At 37.9% G+C, this 25,272-nt stretch overlaps 1 protein-coding gene across 6 annotated transcripts in view; it reads left to right on the top strand.

Annotated features, from left to right (window-relative positions):
- nav3 (neuron navigator 3) overlaps positions 1-24,512 on the top strand; it is a 363,919-nt gene extending 339,407 nt beyond the window's left edge. For 5 of the 6 annotated variants that reach the window (XM_067428267.1, XM_067428265.1, XM_067428263.1 and 2 more), the window contains 17 exons: positions 1,362-1,445; positions 2,592-2,703; positions 3,210-3,331; positions 5,684-5,707; positions 6,066-6,241; positions 8,320-8,473; positions 10,636-10,822; positions 12,208-12,305; positions 12,415-12,510; positions 12,593-12,761; positions 12,850-13,085; positions 14,859-15,013; positions 15,491-15,562; positions 15,790-15,986; positions 16,068-16,186; positions 16,283-16,486; positions 21,171-24,512. In XM_067428267.1, coding sequence (XP_067284368.1) covers positions 1,362-1,445; positions 2,592-2,703; positions 3,210-3,331; positions 5,684-5,707; positions 6,066-6,241; positions 8,320-8,473; positions 10,636-10,822; positions 12,208-12,305; positions 12,415-12,510; positions 12,593-12,761; positions 12,850-13,085; positions 14,859-15,013; positions 15,491-15,562; positions 15,790-15,986; positions 16,068-16,186; positions 16,283-16,486; positions 21,171-21,290 — 2,325 coding nt within the window. In that variant the 3' untranslated portion in view covers positions 21,291-24,512. The remainder of the gene's footprint in view (positions 1-1,361; positions 1,446-2,591; positions 2,704-3,209; positions 3,332-5,683; positions 5,708-6,065; positions 6,242-8,319; positions 8,474-10,635; positions 10,823-12,207; positions 12,306-12,414; positions 12,511-12,592; positions 12,762-12,849; positions 13,086-14,858; positions 15,014-15,490; positions 15,563-15,789; positions 15,987-16,067; positions 16,187-16,282; positions 16,487-21,170) is intronic. The other variant, XM_067428264.1, reaches the window with a different exon arrangement.
- Positions 24,513-25,272: the final 760 nt, after the last annotated feature.

The following is a 25,272-nucleotide window of genomic DNA, read 5'->3' as shown; positions in this document are numbered from 1 at the left end:
ACTTTGAGTTTGAGAAAAGTACATTATACATACAATTATTTAATTTTGTTTTACTTTATTTAATTATTTTTAAGTTTATGCCTACTCTGACTATTGTATTTATTGTTAGCTTAGTCAGTTTTGTTTTGTTTTGTCTGACCATTAATCAAAGTTCTGATGTTATACTTTGAAACTTCCATTTATATTTTAGTTGTGTGAATGTATATATCCATGTTCTCATTAGCATTCACTGATAGCAGAAGTCTTTTGAGTGTAGCTGAGGTCAGGAGAGACGGCTCTTCCACCAAAGCCCTGGGCCGTATGTTCAGACAAGCTTTAGACATTGTGTTTCCTTTGAACTCCCTCTCAGTTGCTTAAACCTGAAACATGCTTTGAAAATCTCTTGGCGACTGTTGAGAAGTGCACAGCACTGTTCAGCTTGCCTGTGCAGTATAGATCAGAGTTACCCAGGAGGAATTCTCCAGAGGCTCAGACTGGGTGGATACAAAGATATATGATAGTTTTTCCTGCTCAGATGCCCAGAGTGTGTTGTTATACATGGAAGGATAAACTTAATAGATCTGAAAATCTATACTGTGGGTCTCACCGTGTACTTGTATTTGTTTTACACCCACTGCATTCATTGGCTTCATCGGTTTGTGCTGCCAAAAGCAAAGTAGGCTTTGTGAGTTGTTTGCTATGTTTAGATTGAAAAACAAGCGTCAGCAAAGACGTATTCTATTGATCGAAAGTGACAGTAAAGACATTTTTTAATGTCACAAAAGATTTCTGTTTTAAATAAATTCTGTTCTTTTGAACATCGTATTCATCAAAGAATACTAAAAAAGGCATTATGGTTTACCCAAAAATATTAGGCAGCACAACAGTTTTCAGAATTGATAATAAGAAGAAATGTTTCTTGAGAAGCAAATCCGCATTAGAATGATTTCCGAAGGATCATGTGACACTGAAGACTGGACTAATGATGCTTTAAAATCCAGTTTTGCCACATAAGAATGAATTACATTTCAAAATATATTAAAATAGAAAACTGTCATTTTATTTTAAATTGTAATGTATAATAATGTTACTGGTTTTATCATATTTTTGCTCAAATAAATGCAACCTTGGTGAGCACAAAAAGATTAACAAATCTTATCGATCCTCCCAGCTTTTGAACATTTGCATGCACACTATTAGCATGACTATTATTTCTTCATGTAACTACCCCTAGATGTTCAGCAAATGAACTTTGATAACCTTGGACTCAGAGAAGTTTAATTTTACAATTCTTTCTCAATTACCTTGTGTATTTGGTATCTAATTAGAACCATGTGTTGAAATCTGTGTGTGTGTGTGTGTGTGTGTGTGTCTTTTGACAGGCACACCTGGTGGCGGCGTTTGAGAAGAGTCTGACGAACATGACCTGTCGCCTGCAGAGTCTAACAATGACAGCGGAGCAAAAGGTAGGAAAGGACGTACACACACAAATGTGAACTATAACTTAAATATTTGAAAGTTTTCAGTGTCTGTTGAGATTTAACAGCACATATTCCACCAATCTAGAGATATTTGGACTGTTTGTTTGGACTGAGCAGTTCCACCCATCAACAAAACCCTCTAGCCACCATGTAAATGTAACCTTCAGGTTCAGATGTGAAACTGCTCCCTTAATTTGCACAAAGCACCCTCCTCGACTTAATGAGTTCCTGCCTCAGTTAATCCCTCTTGAATAATCCATCAGAGATTACAGAGGGACATCTTTGTTAAAGTGGCCAGCTTTCAATTATAGCCGAAACCCTATCGCAAACGTGAGAATCCTGAGTTTCGGATCTACAGAGGGACCGCGTTGTGATGGAATAGGCGGATGCGACACATGCTCGGCTCCTCGGATCAGCGGGGCGCTTATCTCCACATGTGCTTTTTTGGCAGGAAACATCTGATAGCAGAATAAGACAGCTGGTGGCACGAGAGGGAGTTTGCGTTTTGCCTACAAAAGAGTCTGTGTAGGGTCAAAAAACCGAAAGTGCCATGTGGCTCACTTCCTGTCTAGTGATTCTGAAGTAACGCTGATTTGATATATTAATTAGCCATGTTTGCAAGTATCACAATTATTATTCTGCATATTTAAGGTTTGGGATTTAAAGGGATAGTTCACCCAAAAATTTATTCAGCCTAAAGTTGTTCCAAAACTGTAGGAGTTTCTTTCTTCTGTTGAACACAAAAGAAGATATTTTGAAGAATGTTTGTAACCAAGAAGATAGAGCAACCGTTGACTACCATAGTATTTTCCCCCCTACTATGGTAGTCAATCTGCTTGGTTACAAACATTCTTTAAAATATCTTCTTTTGTGTTCAACAGAAGAAAGAAACTCAGTTTTGGAACAACTTGAAGGTGAGTAAATGATGACAGAAATTTCATTTTTGGGTGAACTCTCCTTTAAACAAACCTCTAACCTTAAGAATTAAACTTTGGTTTACAACTCCCTCTTCACCATTTGAGCAACAGACATTAATCATAAACATGTGGCTTGTTGGAGGTGTGCTTTTACTTTTATGAGTGATCAGGGGAATTCGGTTGTGTTTATATTTAATGTAACTGTGTGTTGTAGGAGTCCGAGCTGGCGGAGTTGAGAGAGACCATTGAAGCATTGAAAACTCAGAACACAGATGCTCAGACGGCCATTCAAGTGGCCCTCAACGGCCCTGATCACGTTCATAAAGGTGATGCTTGTGTAGCTACTGCAAAATACGCCACAACTTTCTGTTTCACAATCATTAAAGGGATATTTCAGTTAAGTTAAGGTGCAGTAACATTTGCCGTCAACATTTCACACATGATATCCAGTCATTTATCTGACATTATCAAGATGAATTTGTTCTGACACAGTTTAACTTTGAGTTCTTGTAATACTGTATTACCATTTTCTGAACTATAGCGAATAAACTGTGGTAATGTGAGAAAATGTTGAAGGTGTCTGAATACATTGGGTTTAACTGTATGTGGCATTTTACTTTTTTCCCGTGACAGCATTACACCTAAAGCCATAAAACAACCATAAAAATGAACATTTAAACAACTACTCAGCTCAAATAATACATAGAACTTAGGCTTTTTTAAAAAGTGTGATATTTACTTTTCTGCTTTTAAACCCAACACACTTCCATTGTAAGTTCCACTGTAACACACAAATGTTTGTGCATTGACCGTGTGTGTGTGTGTGTTGCAGACCTGAGGATCCGTCGACAGCACTCGTCTGAAAGTATGTCCAGTATTAACAGTGCAGCCAGCCATTCCAGTATGGGTAGTGCTAAAGACGCAGATGACAAGAAGAAGAAGAAGAAAAGCTGGGTGAGTCATTGCATAAAGGATTCATTATCAAACCATAAAGCTTTTTCATGTTTAGAATGATGACTACAACTGTGATGAAAGAGCACAGCATTTGAAAAAAGTTAGAGTAAAGAGTCATTGTGAACAAATATAAAAATATATGAATCAAATATCAAACTATGTGACGACTGTAGACAATGATTAAAGAGCTTATTGAGCCAAGAGCCATCTAGATATTAACACTTTTTACATATACTGTTTTTGAAACCTTAACTAATATTACAAGAGGAAATAAAAGTGTCCTTCTCATATTCTCTAAGGTTGGTTTTTTTTTTTCAAATTGTTATCTAGTCATCATTCTAGTAGTGGCATCCTCTCTAACTCTAACAAGAAGAGCTCAAACATTTCTGTCATTTCACCCCTCTCCGGCTGTCTCGCCCTCTTTCACGCCCTCTCTCACACTTTCTCTGTCTTTCACTTTCTCACTACACCACCAGGGAAAGGATAGAGGACACAAGGTGACTATAACACACCTTCAAACTCTCCTGCATGCCCATATGGGGGATCTGACATGCTCGTCCCATTTTTTCCCCTCAGTGGCCCTTCAAACCCCTAAACTTCCTCACCCTTCAGTTCTTACCCTTTAAAAAACATATCTTTCTATCTCCTTTGAGGAATGCACTACTTAAGACCGTCTTCTCGCTTAGGTTGCAGTCATTACCGGTGATATATTTATGATATTAAGATGCAGTTGTGCATGTTTTACTCCTAGTCAGCTGTTCCAGTTCACTCGCAGCTATTTCACCGATTTATTATCTCCTAACGCTGGCAGGCTGTTGTTTATTCTCATTTAGGGTGTGCATTAAGTCAAGAGCGCTTGAGGTAAACAGCTGTTTGAAAAATAACATTGGCATTGTGTGCAGCAGTTATGGCTACTTTTTCTCGAGCCGCCCTGGACTCTTGTAATGAGAGCAGAGCTCAAACCGATTTTATTTATGCGCCTTTTAATTATTCATCAGCATAATTTGAGGCAGTGTGGTCTCTGGATTCAGACAGTCGGGAAATGCTGCTCAAAGTTGAAAGACAGTGAGAAAGCGAACTAAAAAGAAAGCGAGCGAGACGAAAGTTGCAAAATAATACATTCATAGCAGGGCTCAACTATAAGGAGGAGTTGTCAGACAGTTTAGTTTTGCCTTCTATTAAATATAATTTAGTACACACACACACACACACACACACACACACATATATATATATAATTGTTTAATGAAAAAATATCAATTTTTTTAGATAGATAGATAGATAGATAGATAGATAGATAGATAGATAGATAGATAGATAGATAGATAGATAGATAGATAGATAGATAGATAGATAGATAGATAGATAGATAGATAGATAGAATGGATGGATGGATGGATGGATGGATGGATGGATGGATGGATGGATGGATGGATGGATGGATGGATGGATGGATGGACGGACAAACAGATAGACAGATAGACAGACAGGCAGATAGATGGATAGACAGACAGACAAACAGATAGATGGATAGACAGACAGACAAACAGATAGATGGATAGACAGACAGACCGACGGATAGATGGATGGATGGATGGATGGATGGATGGATGGATGGACGGACAAACAGATAGACAGATAGACAGACAGGCAGATAGATGGATAGACAGACAGACAAACAGATAGATGGATAGACAGACAGACCGACGGATAGGTGGATGGATGGATGGATGGATGGATGGATGGATGGATGGACAGACGGACGAACAGATAGACGGATAGACAGACAGACAAACAGATAGATGGATAGACAGACAGACCGACGGATAGGTGGATGGATGGATGGATGGATGGACAGACGGACGAACAGATAGACGGATAGACAGACAGACAAACAGATAGATGGATAGACAGACAGACCGACGGATAGGTGGATAGACAGATGGATGGATAGATTGATGGATGGACAAACAGAGATGGATGGATGGATGGATGGATGGACAAACAGATAGATAGATAGATAGATAGATAGATAGATAGATAGATAGATAGATAGATAGATAGATAGATAGATAGATAGATAGATAGATAGATAGATAGATAGATAGATAGATAGATAGATAGATAGATAGATAGATAGATAGGGATCGATCGATCGATCGATCGATCGATAGAGAGACAGACAGACAGACAGAGAGAGTGTGTAATTAACTAGTTCCATGCTGACAAACACAGCCTCCATTCAGAGCTAGTCAAATGGACAATGAATAAATGATGCTGCTGTGTCTGAATATTCTGGGCCAGCAGTGAACGTTTCCGTCAATAGTAACAGTGAGTGTGTTTTGTCCATAGGTGGCTGATTCCATCCCCGCCCAGGTCAGTGTTTTCACGTTCCAGATCACTGCGACCGTTCGCTTGCCTCTGATAAGCACCCCACTACCCACCCACCCACACGCATACACTGCCCCCCCCACCCCCCATCCTAAGTGTTTCCAGAAATAGGTGCATGCCACCAGCTTCCCAAGCCCCACTGACTACCAGTATGTTTCTACTTAATTACTTCTTCACAGTGAATTATGAGCAGGCCGTAATTTACCCTCTCAAAATGTTACATCAACCCTATCACCTTAATTTTAACCTTGTTAAATTAACGTTTCAGGCTACAGACATTGTGGCATGCATTTGGTTTCCACGGGAGATAATTTATGATAATTTGTGTGTTTTTTTCTTACAGTTGCGAAGCTCCTTTAAGCAAGCCTTCAGCAAGAAAAAGACCAACAAGCCCCAGTCACCTCATGACGAGGTCGAAGAGATGACTGACTCATCCCTCCCTTCTTCACCCAAACTACAACACACCAACAGACAGACCAGCACCCCCCAACCCCTGCGCTCATCACCATCCACCACAGAGTGAGTGCAGACGCACATACAGCACATCTATGAAATATAGTAGATGCTTAAACATGCATTTATGCAATATTTGTTATGTTTTAGTGACACTCTTGCACATAAAGGGCCATGACACATTCAACACATTTATCACCAAGCACTTGTTTCAGTGCTTTTAATTGCTTGTTTTTTTGAGATGTCATGTTTTTTTGCTCTCTTTCTTTTTTGATAATCTTACTTATATTTCATCCTATCCCTTAATCATATCTGTATTCTGCCCTTGTTCCTCAATTCCATGTGTCTTCAGAAAGTGTTTTTGTGATAGCAAGTCCTCCCCCATTTGGATGCCAAAGAAAAAGTCAAACGGTCATGTGATCTACAAGCACAGATCTCGGTAACAGGCACAGTGTGGCATGCTAGGAAGGATTGAGAGTGTGCAGTGGCTAAAATCTAAAGATATTCATTTCCATATATTTCAGTTACAAACATTTGATTTGTAAGACTTTTAAACCAATGTATCAAGGAGATTTAGAAAAAAAGAAAAAGAAAATTCCGATATATGCTATCAAAAAAAGTTAAAATCATCTATAATAGTTTAGACAAATTTAGTTTTAACTTCATTAATTTGCCTGTTCTTAAAGTCCCTTTCACACCAAGGATGATAACTATAATGATGATGATGATAATGATAACTTAAGAGTTTATAATTGTTCTGATTTTATAAGAATAGAGACGTCTACACCACATAGAAGAGCAATATGTTTGGAATCACTTTCATAACGATTTTTCCAGATGAAACCATTGACAGCTAATCAGAATCCATCCTGCTTTAAAGAACTTGAGCATTTAAAGCAGCAGATTGCCTAACTGCAGTGCGCTTATCATAAACAGAACAATATTTTGAATCGGTTTGACTTTGGACACTAATAAAGTTCTCATTATAGTTATTAGTCTTAGTTTGAACAAACCTTAAAGGGATAGTTCAACCAAAATTATGAATTAGCCCATGATTTACTCACCCTCAAGTCATCCTAGGTGAATATGACATTCTTCTTTCAGATAAATAAAATCAGAGTTATAATAAAAATGTCCTGGCATTATAATGGCAGTGAATTATTGCCTAATTTGTATTGCCAGATCGGAAAGAAAAGTAACTGGTGTGCAATGACGTCAGATTAAATGCGAGAGAAACTACACCTTTTCCATAAATTGAAGACGGAAGGAGATCTGGTGGAAGCTAGATAATTTACTTTATAAAGTTTTAAATATGGGTATTTTTCTTACACAAACGCAACGCTTCGCTTCAGACGGCCTTTATTAAAACCAGAAGATGTGTGGAGCAGTTATATGATGTATAGATGCATTTTTATGGACTTCAAAAACAGAACAACAATTCACTGCCATTATAAAGCTTGGAAGAGCCAGGATATTTTTAATATAACTGATTGTTTTTGTCTGAAAGAAGAATGTCATGTACACCTAGAATGATTTGAAGGTGAGTAAACCATGGGCTAGTTTTCATTTTTGGGTGAAGTAACCTTTTAATAAGGGACAACATGAAGGATTCCCACTTCCTGTTTGTGTTGCTCATGAGTGTGATCTCCAGTGCCGCATTTCATTCAGCTCGAAAGGTTGGAATTTCCTACATAGACAGCAAAATACTGTCAGCACAGATCCGGCCCACATCTGTTATGTGTTGAAATCCACGTGTACCAGATGTGGCCCGGATCTGGCCTGAAACCATTTGCTGTCTGGGTACCTAGTCAAAGATTTAGTCAAAGTGTGGAGAAGTATGGTGTCAGGCGGCATGCAACATGGCGGCACCCACAGACCTTTACACATATTTATGAAAAATAGAATGCTACAAGAACAATTATCTCGCTTCCAACTTTGAATGGAATGCAGCAAACACCCCTCACAATTATACAACACAAAGCCCGGTGTGTGAATTTGTGTGTGTTAAAGTGTTTGTGCATATAAGTATTCTGACCACATCTAATTCTCCAGGAGTTTGTTGTGTATTAAACCCATCTGTGTTTTGTAGCTTGGATGTGTAACAGTATGACCCCCTCCTCCCTGTACGGTGTGTGTTTGTGCAGACTGTGTGAATGTACAGAGGCTGAGGCCGAGATTATCCTTCAGCTGAAGAACGAGCTGAGAGAGAAGGAGCTGAAGCTGACTGATATTAGACTGGAGGCGCTAAGCTCCGCCCACCACCTTGACCAAATACGAGAAGCAATGAACCGCATGCAGGTACACACACACACACACACGCACACACACATACTCACGTATACATGCTGACTAACTCCTGAGCCCTGCAGCATTATATCAATGTCTTGTGAATTCGAATCCAGTGTCTTTGTGCAATTCAGTGATCTATGGAAATCATTATACTTGATAGAGAAACAGTTAAAGGAATACTCCACCGTTTTTAGAAATGGGGCTTATTCAACATCTTTTCTACATTTAAATATGTGGGCAAATGCTTTTTGTCTCAGTGCATGCACTGTTTTAGTTTGGCAGGGTCGACGCTAGCTTAGCTTAGCATAATTAATGGAATCCTATGTTGCCAGCTAGCATGTCCCGATTAAAAGTTATCCAAAACTATATTATGGGAAAGCACAGGTGAAGCACTGCTACCTTAGGCGCAGAGATATCACTCAACATGTTGCGATCACTCAACTGCCGGGGGACATGAGGATGAGAGCCGTAGTATCTCTGTGGCCATGAAGCAGTGCTTCCCCATAATATTGTCCCAAGTCAATATCTGCCTAAGAAATCGCCTAGTCTTAATCTTCATCGCTATTTGTACTCGTCGTGAATACGCAGGGCACAAGAAGTAATCAGGTGGGTGTTTTTTTCTTTTCTTTTTTTGATCACTTTTACTCTGCACATGCTAGCTGGCAACATAGGATTCCTTTCATTATGCTAAGCTAAGCTAGCGGCGACCCTGCCAAACTAAAACAATGCATGCACTGAGACAATATTGCATGTGTTTTTGCACGAGATTAATATATATTATAAATGTGTTCATGTTTAATCTTGTTATGTGGGATTTATAGGGTTTGTGTTGCAGTTTTGAAAGGGATACCATTGCGGTGAATATTAGAGCCAGTAGTTAGGTTGAGGTTGGACTGCAATGTTTATAGATTATGCATGCAGAAAAATTTATAGTGATAGCCTTTTTGCTAGTTATATGCAAGTGTGCTATTGTTAGCAAGCAGTTCAAATTAAATTGCATTTGACTTGTTAGTGTAGTGCACAATAAACATAATCTCATGGTTTCTAGTCCCAGACTAAAGACTGAAAGCAACTTTCACTGGCATATTTTAAAATATGTCACTGTCATTGTTTTGCCTCTAGATGCACAACAGTAATGTTTTTTCTAAGGCACATGTATAAAATGCCCTAAATTAAGTAACTAATCTTAATCTAAACCCTGTCTGTGAGGGCAACACATTCTATTTAATCTTGGAGTTTGTTCAATTGTAAAATTGATTGTTCTGCCGACGTACTAGGATCTGCAGTGTATGTTTTTAGTCTCTTATCCTCACCAAGAATGCATTCATTTGATCAAAAAATATATTAAAAACAGTAATATCGTAACAGTTTTAGAATTTAAAAGTGTTTCTATTTCAGTATTATATTAAAATATTATAGTATTGTATTAAAATGTAATTTATTCATGTGATGGCAAAGCTTAATGTTTAGCAGTCCGCAGTATCAAATGATCCTTCAGAAATTTTGGTACTCATAAAAACATTTATTATAACTATCAATGTTGAAAACAGTTGTGCTGTGTACCGTAAACTTTTGAATGATAGTGTATAAAAATTAAAAAGTAATTTTAATAAAAAGTATTGCAAAGTTCTCTGGACCCACACATACGTTTGAAGAATCCCACAAACTCCAGAGAGAGTTGCTTTGTTTAAGGAACTGTTTGCCAGCAAACACTTATGATGCTGCTGCTGCAAAAAAGTTGGACTGAATCATTTAATGTTTGAAACAGGGTTACTGAATGACTAAGATCAAAGTAACTGCTAATAAAAGGGCCAAATTGCTCTAATTTCAAGATAAAACAACCAGACTGTGTTTTTCATACTCTTGAAGTATCTGTCTGAGCTTTTCCTTAGCACTGGTTTTCCGAGCCTGGCACACAAGACTAATCTAAAGATTAAAGAAATCTTTAAACTAACTTCTCACAGAAATTAAAAGCCTTAGAAACAGTTTAGCAAGTCTTAATCTTCTTAGTACGTCACAAAAGCCTACTTCAGTTTTGAAGTTTGTGGGAAAATTACTTTTTTTCAGTCTTTATAGTATGTGTTGACTGCATATATGTCTGTTCACTTAGGGCAATGTAGTATATTGCAGATATCATTGCAGTTTTGACATTACCTGCTTTTTATGTGCAGAATGAGATTGAGCTACTGAAGGCGGAGAATGACAGACTCAAGTCCAGTGGCAACACCACACCTGCTGCTACACCTGCTAAAACAGCCCGCCCCCCTTCAGAAACCTCCAGCACGTCCTCCTCATCCTCACGGCAATCTCTGGGGCTGTCGCTAAACAACCTCAACATCACCGACACCATTATGTCAGGTCAGGAGTTATTTGGGTCCAACAATGTTTAACTTTATATCATCAAAATGTTGCTCTAGCCATTGTTACCGTGTTTTAAGGGACTTTGAAACGTCTTTGGATCTTATTCAGATGTTAATACATTATAGAAGTAGCTAGAATGAAAATATGATGACATTTGTGTATTACATAAATTGGTTTGATTGCTATACTTAACCTAGTCAATTATAACAACATACTGTACATAAAAATGTTAAGTTTTTATAGCTCATTAACTGGAAAAGAAAAGGAACAATATCATTCCTCAGTTCTGTTATCAATGTAGTTTTGCGGTGGACTCTGATAAAGTATGAACGATTTTTTTTTTACTTAATGGTAATAGTTATCGTTATAGTTTCCATTCTTCTTGTGAAATGAACAGGCATTAAGAACTGCACAAAAAAAAATGTATGACCAAATCACAACACAGCCTATTAAAGACATTCAAAATATCCAAACCTTTTTGAAATTCTGGTAATGATTATTTTTATGGGTCACTGTTTTGATGATACATGGAAAAATAGTGCTAAATTTGTGTTTTCTTGTGAGACTTAATTCTATTTGGGATATGAGGTCACAATTAAAAACGTTGCAAGCAAACTTAATACATAAAATCATCTCACCAAATAGATATTTTTTCAATCGGATGATTTCGTTTTCCACCAGTGTGCTCAGCTCATGGACTGCAGTGTAGATTAGCATATGTCTGTATTATTGATGATTCTGGTGTGGCGCTAATGAAAACTCTGGCATGGGAAAGACTATTTCACAGCTGTGCGGGAAGAGAAAGAACGCAGTGAAGAGTGAAATGGCCTCTTTTCTGTAAGGGAGGGTTTGAACGGTGTGCCTGCGGCCACGTTTCGGGGCGGGGTGGCGAGGACTCTTTTTTTCTCCGGCTAATTAAAAGTAGTGACTTCTGCGCTCTCTCAGGACTTTGGGCTGCTTAATTGATGGAGAGATGTGTGGAGGAGCACTAGAGCGTGGGCGGACGTGTGGTGGAGGGACGTTATCGTTCCTCTGCAGATCCTCGTGCAGGATGAATACAAAGCGCCTCCCTTCTGCCCATTCACCAAGCTCCTTGTACAAGGCCCATCAAAGCTGCACTCCTCCACTAACAGCCTTCTTCCTTTATTCAAAGCCCTGTTAAAACCAAACAGCTCAGCCCCGCAGACAACAAAGCTAAAAGTGGTCGGTGTTTAACTACAGTCAAAGCTGAACATTAGTGTCTCCTCTCTCCGTATTTGTCAGCGCTGAAAAGGTTCTTCTCCCCCACATTCAATGACTCACTTGGCAATAAGTCTTTTGAGTTGTTCAGGCTTTGATATTTTGTCACACAGTGAGTTTGAAGTTTGTGTTTGTGTGCACAGATATTCTGCTGGATGACGGCTATGAGGGCAACCTACGCAAAGAAGGAAGGAGCGTCCGCATAGTGGTCACCATCAACAGCGACTCCAACAAGACCAAGGTATGGAGTGATTTTAAAAAACCTGTTTTAATTTCTAAGCTGTTTTGAAATTAAAATACTAATAAACATTACCTTACCAGAATCATTTCATATCTTTTCATCCTCTAAGGCTATGCAGAAGAAGGTGTATCTAATTGGCTCCATTGGCGTCAGTGGCAAGACCAAGTGGGACGTGTTGGATGGTGTAATACGACGCTTATTTAAGGTGTCTTTTTTAGTTTAGTCTTTTGCAAATATATTTCAGTTGCAATATTTCAGGTCTAACAGATTAATTTTCTTGCCTTAAGGAGTATGTGTTCCGTGTGGACCCGTTGACCAGTCTGGGCCTGAATTCGGATAGTATAGTGTGCTACAGGATGGGGGATGTGGTCCGATCTCATGCTTCTGAGGTGCCTGAACTCTTGCCCTGTGGATATCTGGTGGGCGACAACAACGTCATCAAAGTCAGCCTCAAAGGTGAGGAACCTCAAAAGGTCTTTGTAGCATCCTCAAAAAAAGGATGTGTAGCAAAGATTTAAAGTCAAATGTCTTTTTGTTTATGTAGGTGTGAAGGAGGGTAGTATTGATGACTTGGTGTTTGATACACTGATCCCTAAACCCATCATTCAACGCTATTTGAACCTGCTGATGGAGCACCGTAGAATTATCTTGTCCGGTCCTAGTGGAACTGGCAAATCCTACCTAGCCACTAAACTAGCTTACTACATCATCTCCAAGACTGGTCGAGAGGTAACCGATACTAACTTGGCGAGCTTCAACGTGGACCAGAAGTCCAGCAAGGTATGTATTTCAATTCTGGGAAGCATTCTTTTTAAAGGGGTCCTATTATGCCCTGTGGGGGTGTACTAGAATAGGTTTTCATGCTTGATTGTTCAAAAAACACATTATTTTTCACACATTTTACTTTACTGTAGCTCTTCTCTTGCCAGTCTGACTCAAACCCCCATTTAGTTTCTGTTTTGATTAAGCCAAAATACAAAATATGCTCTGATTGGTAAGCTGGCCCAGTGTGTGTTGTGATTGGCGAACCTCTCCGAGTGTGTTCCGGAAATGTCAGGCCCCTTGTACCATAACGTGAATTTCACCTGCTCAGGTCTAAAGATTAATGATGGTGTCAGTTTTGCCACATATTTTACAGGACATTTCAGAGTGGTAAGTTCTTAAGGCTCGTTGAACAGTCTTACGAAAGCCCCTTAGCTAAACACTTCATCAGCACTGTAATTTTAGTGAGCAGGCTAGTGGAGTCATACAGTTTGCCATTTGTTTACATCATAGCAACAACATAAAACATATAGTTAAAACTGACTATTTATATTAGGTGGATACATCATGTATATTGGAATCAAAGCAATGTCGATCGGACAGCCATAATGCAGAATAAAGGCTAATAGCCTCTGAATATGAACAAATAAGTAATGATAAAAGAATAATGAAAATTAGGTCTCATGGCAGAGATGTGAAAGGTTTGTTGAGTGAGAACAATATAAACATGAATGAGGCTGTTCGCCACATCAGACATAGATTGCAAGGGAGCTTACAGGGGACAATAAATATTTGTATTAGCCTTTTATTATTTTGTTTTTATGTTTGATCTTATATATCGCCATTAATAACAGTCTGATTAATTCTGAGTCTTGAATTGTAAACTCTAAAGTGTTGGCTTTCTAAATATATGTTGGTTATGTGTCTTTTCAGAATGACTTTTTATTTTGGGCCATTTATGCCCCACTTGCCAAGATGGGGGGTGTGTGGAAAGGGTTATACAACAAATAATAAATACTCACAGGTCTTGATCCATAAACAATTGATTGCACCAACAAAATGGTAATTGCTTTATCTCTCAGGAGAAGCTTTTGTGTGTTGCTGGCATTTTATTCTTTTAGGTTCTGAAAGCTGTTCTCTGTAAATTGTGCATCACAGAACAAAATACAACAAAACAAAACACATTTTAACCACTGCTTTCTAAGTTCGTCTGCCTTAGGAAGGCCAAACTAAAGGATTTTAGAACTGGGTTGAAAAAAAACAGCGTCTCTTCAATATCACGCCATAAAGCAGGTCTTCTCTACTGCATCTCAACCAGACCTTGTCCCATTTTTTTGTGTATTCCATGGGCAGTGTTATTTAGTGAAATTGTAGCTTCACAAGATTCAGACTATCTCCCTTCAGAGTGGACTTTGAACTTTGTAACTGATGTTTTTATGCTCAAACAGCAACATTAAATACTTACTAAAGTTGAAAAAGTGAAAAAGCAACTAAAGAGGTGTGCCACTGGCAACTAATGTATAAAATCCACACAAAAAAAAAGTCTTATAAAAGGCTTTCCAAGGATTCTCCCCATTTGCTATTGGCTGAACGGACACATCCCGCTCTAAACTCATGCCATTCATTAATAGTTGCCAATATGCTCAAACGAAGACCAATGTGCCAAAGCGCCACAGACTTACACATTTCAGTGAAATCAACCTGTGAATGACTTACTTATTGCTACCTTTAATGTAATGAAAAGGTTGTCAGATGTGTAATACAGATGTGCTTTGTGTTTGCTCGAAGCAGGATCTTCGACAGTACCTCTCTAGCTTGGCTGAGCAGTGCAACACAGAGGAGTGTGAGATCGAGCTGCCCACCGTAGTTATCCTGGATAACCTCCATCATATTGGCTCCCTCAGTGACATCTTCAATGGATTTCTCAACTGCAAATATCACAAATGGTGATGATTCCTATTATTATCCCAAATTTGAGAACTGTTTTCAATATAGTTATGTAGTTTTTAAGTACAAGAGATATGCAATACTGTAAATATTATTTAAACTACCCAAATGCTTTTTTAAAGAATCAATACTTTTGTTCAAGGACACATTAAATTGATCAAAAGTGAAAGTATAGACATTTATATTGTTAAAAATATTTCTGTTTTTAAAAAATGCTGTTGCTTTTAACTAGTTCATTAAAGATTCAGTATTTACAGTTTAACTGTTTTAAGCATTGATAATAATTAGAAATGTTTCACAATATTACTGCATACTGTTTCTTATATGTATTTTAGCTGTATTGACCAATCAGCATTTATTATTGAAACTGTCCATTTAATGCCACAGTGTGACACCCATTACAGTGGATTTTCCTTGTGTATCTGAAACTAGTCAAATGAATTACATCTTATTATTTGCACCTGTCCCGTCCACAGCCCGTATGTCATAGGAACTATGAACCAGGGTGTATCCTCATCTCCAAACTTGGAGTTGCATCACAACTTCAGGTACTGTGTTCAAATATTTGACATGTAGCAGATGGTTGTAACAAGACAGAGAGCATCTGATGAATGTTATTCTAGCCTCTCGCCACATGGGGGCCATCTGTGATCATATTTTACATTTGTCACTTGCACACACACATACATACATACACATACATACAGTACAAAAACACAGTCACTGATCTTCCCAGTCATGTTCTCAGTGTAATCTCAGACCATCAACCCCCCAGGTGGGTGCTGTGTGCCAACCACACTGAGCCGGTGAAGGGCTTCCTAGGACGATTCCTGAAAAGAAAGCTGATTGAAACTGAGATTGATAAGAACATGCGCAGTAACGACCTCATCAAAATCATCGACTGGATCCCCAAAACCTGGCAACACCTCAATTCGTTCTTAGAGGCTCACAGCTCCTCGGACGTCACAATCGGTAATAAACACAACACACAAGCCAATTAACATATGTGATTTGGTTGTTTTGTCCAGAGATGTTAAATCATGTCGCTTCCAGGTCCTCGGCTGTTCCTGTCCTGTCCAATGGATGCAGACGGCTCACGTGTGTGGTTTACTGACCTCTGGAACTATTCTTTAGTGCCATATCTACTGGAAGCAGTACGAGAAGGACTGCAGGTACACATTTAATCACATACACTTATGTATTATGGGTATTTCTCACAATTTATAGCTAAAACCTTTTTTTTGTATCTGCTTGGCTCATCACTCCAGCTGTACGGTAAGAGGGCGGCATGGGAGGACCCTTCCAAATGGGTGATTGACACCTACCCTTGGAGCTCCGCCTCCCTGCAGCATGAAGGCCAGTCACTGCTGCAGCTGCGGCCGGAGGACGTGGGCTATGATGGCTACACCTCCTCCAAAGATGGAGCCACCTCCAAACAAGTATCTCAGAGCGATACAGAGGGAGACCCACTGGTAAATATAGCTTCATAGACGTAGTTCATTTAGATATATATACTACCATTTGAAAGTTTGGTGTCGGTTAAAACATACAATATTATTGTGAAATATTATTTCAATTTAAAATAGCTATTTTCTATTGGCAGATACCCCCCAATATGTATTGTAGTCATGGAGTCTACAAGTGGGAGCAGTGAGTCAGGCCACACAGAGAGAGTGTGCATCTAAATCCATATGAGCAATATCTAAATCCACATGAATGGTCCGTTCAGAGCATAAGTGAGAAAAACTCATTGTTCAGAGAGTCAAGCTAGACTACAGTCTACTAAACGGGTCATTCATGTAGATTTGGATAAAACAGTTAGTCGCGTCGATGTTGTGTCTGTGGACGCCGTTTAGCCGGATGGACACGCAAGGCATATTAAATGATTATGATTAGGCTGCTTTTAATATTAAATTAATATTACAATTAATTTGCCTCGCAATAATTTCACAGCGCATCAATGCATAACCGACGTGCTGCAATGATATAAAGATTAGCTAGATTAGCTTACTCTTCACTTCAAAAACAACTTGTTTAAAGCTGCTATCCGTAACTTTTTTTTGTGTTCAAGATTTACAAAAATTATATAATGAGAATGTACAGCATGAATCCATTTTCCAAACCGCCCTTTTGACTTACCCTGAATCATTATGATACACTTATAATAAGGGTTTATATTGGTACTATTTCAGACCGCTGCGGAGGAGCACAGTCTCTGCGTGGCTCGTCAAAGACATTTATAAACAGAGAGAAGTAGCTCCGGCTGCAATGTTCTTCCACGAGACGCATGCAGTTCTGTTTATTAACCGCTAGAGTGCAAAAAGTTACGGACTGCAGCTCTAACATGAAATACTCGATTCACGAAAATACAGTTATTTCACAATGGGCCACAGGTGAAATATTAAGGAAATAAATTACATTATTCTCTCATTGTCTCTAAGGGAATATCCGCCGTTAATGCAGCATCAGATTGGTTAGTGTTTAATTTCAGTTTCTGTAGTGGATAATTGACTGCCGTTTGAGACTTCTTCAGCGGCATAACTCGCATGCAAAGTTTGCAATATTATATCCACTGGCTCGCCCTCACGGTTTAAGATGTTAATAATGTTTTCAATATTGGGATGTGGCCTTTTTCATCATCACGAGTTCCTGGCAAAATGATGGACAAAACAATGATTCACATTTCGAGCGGGTCATTTCCAGTGATAACAAAATTTAGTAAATGACTAAATAGGCTTAAAGGGATAGTTCACTTTAAAATGTCAATGCTGTCATCCTTTACTCACCCTCAAGTTGTTTCAAACCGGTATGAATTTCTTTCTTCAGCTGAACACAGGGAAAATATTTTAAAGAATGTCAGTAACCAAACAGTTAACTGGAGCCATTGACTTCCATAGTATTTTTTTTACTCCAGTTAATGGCTCCAGTTAACTGTTTGGTTTACTGACATTCTTCAAAATATCTTCCCATGTGTTCAGCTGAAGAAAGAAACTCATACAGGTTTGAAACAACTTGAGGGTGAGTAAAGGATGACATCATTTTCATTTTAAAGTGTACTATCCCTTTAATGAGTAGTGTAAATAAAAAAAGAAGATAAATAAACAAGTCACAAGCAAACTTAAACTAGTTTGCTTAAAATTTGAGTAAAAACCTGATGAACCCCCCAACCCCCAACTCGGGTGTCAAATGTGTCGCCCATCAATTTAATGATCAATTTAATGCATCCTCGCTAAATTAAAGTATTTAACAAACATACCTCAAGCTTTAAATGGTATGGTATTGTATACTGTACTTTATAAGATACTAAGAACCACAGTACTTAATCTCTAGTTGAGCAAAATACTTTAACTTTAACTGCCCAAGAGCAGCAACATGAAACATGGGCATAAATGTTGCTTTGTTCAGGTTACCTTTATGTGTATTTGTAAGGACAGCTAACATGTATTCCTATATCTACTTATATACACATTCAAAAGAAGAAATCTGAAAAAAATTCTGCATAGTGTGTAGTTGTGTGACAGCCCTCTCCTACCCTCCTGTGGACATAACTGTAAATGGACGCCTATAATTAGACATCCTCTAGGTGGCAGCACTTAGTACAAGCAATGGGACTTACTGTATTCATGAATCAGGACACATGGACAAAACATAAGTCTAAATAATACACAAAACCATTTGTATGTAACTTGTTGCATTCAGTTCAGCTGGGATACATGTGTCCTGATCGTATTTCATAAATAAGGCTCAATCTCAAAAAACCATTATCATTTTTTTGTGATCATTTCATTGTCATAATATTATAATGACCGTGGCTCCCTGAGGTCACTGGCATGCTTTGCCAAAAGGCTTTTAAACAAATATTACTGCGCTGTCTCATCTCATTTTTTTTTTTTCTTTCTGAGAACAGACGTTCAGAGATTATAAGGTGACAGAACTGCTGTTGTTTGTTTAAATATCAGTGATTAGTTTGATCTAGTTCGGTCTGATAACGCTTGTGTTTAAAGAGTGAAGGATTTTAATGTTGTAGTGTTTCTCTATTGTGTCATTGTGTGAATGATAAGGTACAAACGTTTCCTTCTATCTGTGTGTGTTCCAATGTTTGTCCTTTCATAGTTACATTCCAGATGTGTTTCAATGGTCTGATGTTCCTTGTTTGTAAATGAGTGCCGTGTGAACACCATTAGTTCCATGCTTCGTGGCTGTGTTTTTGAACATCACTAGTGTAGTTGTGTGAGATCATTACTGTACAACTGTGGTAGTGTGTTGTTTGTTTGTTTGTTTGTTCAGCACAGACCAGTGTTGGGGAATGTTACATTTCAAAGTAACTTGGTACAATACTGCATGTGCCCTAATCAAAAGGACTTATTTGGAAAACATTCAGTGTTACTTTTATGTGGAAAGGAAAGGTGCCGTCATATTTGCCATTGCTCAGCGAATTTTCACAGGCGAAAGCAAGTCATCTGGACCCACTTTATATTAGGTGGCCTTAAGTACTATGTACTAACATTTTAATTAATCATTTGATACAATGCACTTATTGTGTACATGCATGTTTTTACATTGTACTTACATTTAAAAAAATGCCTGCATGTAATTTCATCTGTGAATAATTTCTGTAGTTTCTTAGTTTTTTTCTGTAGTTTTCTGTACATTTGTAATTACACAGTTGGCACGTCCCCTACACCTAACCCTACCCTTAAACTGACCCATAAGAAAACTTACCCACCTGTCCCTAACTTTACCCGTATACCACCTCAATATCAGCAAGGGTGTTTTACAATACAATTAGAACACAGTAAGTACATTGTACTTATTTTTTGATGTAAGTACATAGTACTTAAGACCACCTAATATAAAGTGGAGCCAGTCATCTCAATAGGAATCCATGCAAGTGAGAATTTTGCATGAGAGCAAACATTCACACATTTCAGCACACAGATTTCAACACCTTCTCACACCCAACTCGCCACAAATTGACCTATCGGCTTCACTTTTTAGAGCACGGGGTACATTTCCGACATGCAGGGTACATCGCTTTCAGGTTTTTGCCTTGTGCGCAGATCAAGACGCATAATTCTTTGCATTTGTAAAAGTAGACATGATTTTATAAATATGTATAGGCTACTTTTATATTTTGGAGCAACTAACCCAACACCTACCCACTTTGGAACAATATAAAACACGTATCAGGCAAATAAAAGTGCAGTCACAGGTATTTATTATTTCGGAGTGTGTATTTACACCAAATGCAAATAGGGGTAAAGTGTATGGAAGGAAGTTTCGAGGTTCAAATCCGCCATTTGCCAAAGTCGCTCCAATCCCTTTTCCCATTAACTATATCAGATCGTATCTTTTTCAGTAAAAATTAAGAAATTATTTTAAAAGTGTCTAACGTGTGTTTATCGGTTAAGTAGGTAGGATAGGTAGGTTTAGGGAGGGCTTTATCGTCCCAATAAGATGGCATTCATTTAATAATTTTAACAAATATAATAATTTTCACTCTGTTAATTGCACACTGTTTAATTTACAACAACACTGAGTTGCAAATATTACTATTTAGAAGTATAAATAAAGAGTGACCATATTTTGAATGCCGAAAACTAGTAAAACCATTACTCTCCATTACTATTACCTAAAACTATTACCATGACACTCAGCCTTATTAATTTCAATACATTTAAAGTATGCCCCCTCTGTATAGATAGAAAATTGTTATATTACAAAATACTATCTTTAACAAAAAATGTCTATGTCCTGGAAAAACTCTAATAAATATCATCTAACTATAGCAGATTGCTAAGAAATGCTGCTGTTTTCACTTAGTGTTAATAGAATCTAGTTGCTATTTACAAATAGCCGCTGCCTTACTTTTTAGAGCATCTGTTTATGACGGCAAATGTTTCTCATTGAAAGCAATGGAGTACCCTGCGCGTCGAAAGGGGTAGACTGTGTGTTAAAAAAGTGACACCGAGGGGTCCTGAACAAGCATCAATATGTGACGAGTTGGGTGTGAGAACAAATTTTGCAACCCATTCAAGATGGTCATGCAAATTTGTTACTTGTAACATGTACCCCCGACACTGTCTGTTACACGGCAATATTGAGTGACATCTTCCTAATTGCAAACATATATATTTGTCCGTCTCTGTCCATTAGATGAATATGCTGATGAGGCTACAGGAAGCTGCTAACTACTCCAGTGCCCAGAGCTGTGACAGCGACAGCGCCAGTCACCACGACGACCTGCTGGACTCTTCATTGGAGTCTGCCCTCTGAGCCCCGCCCCATTAGAAGAGGAAGTCTTCTGATTGGTTTAAAAAAACAGAGCGAAGGGCCAACTGGACTTGTGCTAATGAGACAGGCTTGTGAAACGCCTGGTAAAAGGGCGCAGAGTCCAGGATACAGCGAATGAAAAGGTGCTGGTGGCACACACGACACTGACAACTGGAATTTGAGGTGATTCGTTAGTTAAATATGTTTACAGAGGCGAGTGTTTATTTTAAATTCACTGAGGTGTAAAAACCTAAAGGGCAACATTCTGAATTCTGACCTCAGTCAACTAAACCGGTGCTGCCGTGGTGCCAAAACCAACATGTGGTTTACACTCATCTCGCCAGCACCATTCATGAAACGCCTCTAGCCAACAAGCACAAACGTGCAACGTGTCATTACCGCTACTGTGAAGTCTCCACCACTCGTTTCACTGCCAAGCGTATAGTGACCTGCAGCACTCCTGCACCACCGACCTCTTTCGTTCGAGCCCACGGCCGTGTGTGTAGTTGTTTTCTCCTCACCGCAGGTACGAGGCAACTGCTTGTAGGAGAGTGTACCAGCTTTGTGAAAAAGACCAGAAAATGGTGCTTTCTTGCTGCCTTAAATGTGCTGAGCTCCGAAGACATTTAAATGTGGTGCCGCTGTCCTTTTTCGCTGAAATAATGGCTAAGGACAGAACCGATCAACCATTTTCCTAAAAATGCCACGTCCACATATTTTATTTTTGTTACAATTAGTGTTTTAGTGTAAAACACGCCATTATAAAACGGTCCAAATGTATAAAAGTAAAATAAAAAAAAGATCTTTATGTAATCCCAGCTGAGCTGGGATCACTTGAATCGAGAGCACAAATCCGACGCGTCGCTTCGCTAGCATGCCGTTTTTACTTTGCTGTATGTGTGTACGTGCACGCGGAGACGTTTTGCGCTCCCGTGCGCCAGTGTTCGTGTAGTCGAAGTTCATTCATCCTTAATTTTATTTGCCACGTGGGTTTTGCACAGTTGAAAAGGTGATTGTAAATATCCAAGTCTTGCACAGCCTCTTAAAGATGCACTCTGCCCGCTCGGTATTGCGTTTCTGCTCTTCTAGTCTAGCATTACGCTCTTGTGATTAACTGAGAAAAAAAAAAGCAAACCAGCAACCTGTCCAAACCTTATATGTCTTGTAATGACTGGTTATTATACAGATCTCTAAACTGTACAGTGAGAGGTGAAGTGTTTTTCAATTTCAGAAATCTTTAGTGTCAGTTTACTGTTCAAAGGCGCAAAATCATCCAAAGCGATCCACTGTTTTATCTCCGTAATCATATCTTACTGGCATTACGCTGTTTTGCAGCTTTCAGATACACTGGCCCCTTTGGACGTAAGCCACACTTAAAGACCCCATGAATGTTTTCTCACAACCAAAAGTTATTGCAGAACCTGACTGCCGGAAATAGCCTGATATATTCATTCTAAAGAGCATTTGATTGGACAGAAATGTGTATAAACCTTTAAATGCAGGATAAGCCATCAATATTTATAGTCCATTATGATTACAATATGTTTAAAAGAGAAATACTGTAAATTTGAAATGTGTATATCTGCATAGTTTTTTTTTTCTTTCAACTTATAAATGATATAAATGACCTCAAAACTAACAGACACAGACTAAAGCCACAAAACTCTTAATTTTGAATTCATGGGACTTTTAAAAATGCATGAATGTCATTGCACTAGATAAGAAAAGCAAACAATGTTATTTTAAGGTGTCCTTACAGTAATATTAATTGCCAACATGTACACGTTTAAAAAAATGTCAGTTTACGTGTGTAAAAAATATTTACAAAAATAAGTTACCTGCATGGTTGCCTTAATTTTGAGTTTAGTGAAATAAATTGTTTTAGTTAATACAGTGAACATTTTTGAGAATCGACAACCTTTTTTCAGATATTATTAAAAGATTTTGTAAGCATATTGGGTAATTGTGTGTGTTTTATTTGTGGCAAATAAAATAACATGTCAAAGCATGCATGAAACATGCCAAATTGTGCTATTTTTATGATTTATCACATTTTTATGTGGTTCAGATACAATAATATTTTGAGTTTCAGTTTATTAAACCAATTTCCTTCATTGTATCAACTCAAAAAAAAATGTATTTCAATAAACTCAAAATTTTAAGGCAACCAGGTTACTTACTTTTTTAAGTTAAACCAACAAAAATGTTGTACAGTGTAGTTACTATAGAGTTAGGGTTTGGATCAAGGATAGTAGCTTGTAATTATGCATAATTTACTGTTATTACTATAGTAAGTACATGTAATGTGTAACAAGGACACTATCAAAAAAAGTATACCACAAAGAAAAAAAACATTACTGGCTCAGAAAAAGTAAGATAGTTAAAGATCTAGCATCATTTATTTTGAAGATGCAAGACTAATGCAATGGCATTCATACATAAAAGTGTGACTAAAGTGTCTGAATGCTTTTAGGTCCACTGTAAATCACTTACGACTTCCCAGAAATGTTACTGTGAAAGACTTTTCACTTGAGAATATTTTCAGAGTTTGCACATGTTTACAGTTACTGAATCTCCGTTAGCTTGATGCATATGGTCAGGAGGTACAAAGTGTTTCATACAAGGTGCTATAGGTGAATCATTGAAAAGCATAAGCCCATGACCACATCCAGCTTCACCTTCTAGTTTAAACAAAGTAACTCATTCTCACTGCCAGAGTTTCACAGGCTTCAACCTTTGATTCTTTCCGATCCACCTTTTTGTTGATTCAGGAAAGCGCTTCTTTTCGATTCCTCGGCACTACAGCGGTGCTATGGATGTAACCTCCAAACTCTGTGACTGTGCCTGATGCTTTGCTTGTCAACCATTGTTCAGTGTAAAAGTACTCAACAGAAACATTTATAAGAAGTGCAGTACAGGTTTCAAACTGCCTAACGGTCCCTAACCTCAAACACAAATAGTGATTGTCCATGGTACATCAGAAATCGTCTTTTAATTTTCCTGATGTTATGGCAAACGCATCTCTCGGTTGAGCGCATAACATTGAACTACTTTGAAAAGGTTTTTTTTTTTTTTTTCAGGTGGAACATTTGTTGGTAGATGTTTTATATTTTGTACATTTGTAAGTAACATATCATGTAAATAGAAAGAGACCACAATTTAATTCATCTGGGGGATTTTGTAGTCTTTGTAAAGCCCTAATAAATGGTATTTGGTGTCACCTGAGCATTGAGTGTTGAATCATTATTTATATGTTTATCAAATAAATTATTTTATAATTATGTTTGGTATTTTTTTTTATCTGTCTATTTTGTCTGAAGCAATGTACAATTTTAAATTTAGTTCAGTTTGATCAATAAATGAATCATTCCTCGGTGTGCCCTCTTGTGGTTCTGGAAGCAATAGCATCACACCTGTGTTCTGGCCAACATTTCAGTGACACATGCTGTTGAATTTGTAATAACCCTACTGCGTGTAAGTAAGCATTAAAAGCATTTTAAATAGTTTTAAATTAAAACAAATACACTATTTGTAGGGGTGTGTTTCTTTTGGCAGTAAAACTATGGTAAAACAATGTTTTTTAACACTGTATTTGTAGGCAAATATACAGTATAGGAAGTACATATTTTTCCTTCTGTCTGAATACCAAAGAAATACTGAATACATTATTTTATATTTTATAATGCTGTGCTGTTAAAAGATTAAATCTAATTGGTTGACAACACCATATGCTCTGTATGGTGTTGATTGATTTTTATGTAAATGCATGGCAATAAAGTAGTTTCCGGTCTGCATTATTTTATCACTTTGCCAAATTATTTTTTAGTTATTTTAAAGTGCATGCCTAAGTCTCCGCAATAAAAGAAAAACACTAATACATTAGCAAGCAAGTAAATATTCAATTTCATTTTTTACGGAAATTGCAAGCTAACTACACTGTATTTTTTGTTGTTGTTGTTGTTGTTGTTGTTGTTGGTTTAACTTA

The sequence above is a fragment of the Pseudorasbora parva genome, chromosome 20, assembly GCF_024679245.1.
Source record: "Pseudorasbora parva isolate DD20220531a chromosome 20, ASM2467924v1, whole genome shotgun sequence".
NCBI lineage: Eukaryota > Metazoa > Chordata > Actinopteri > Cypriniformes > Gobionidae > Pseudorasbora > Pseudorasbora parva.
Note: the sequence above shows the minus strand (reverse complement) of the source record. Positions and strands in the feature narration are given on the sequence as shown.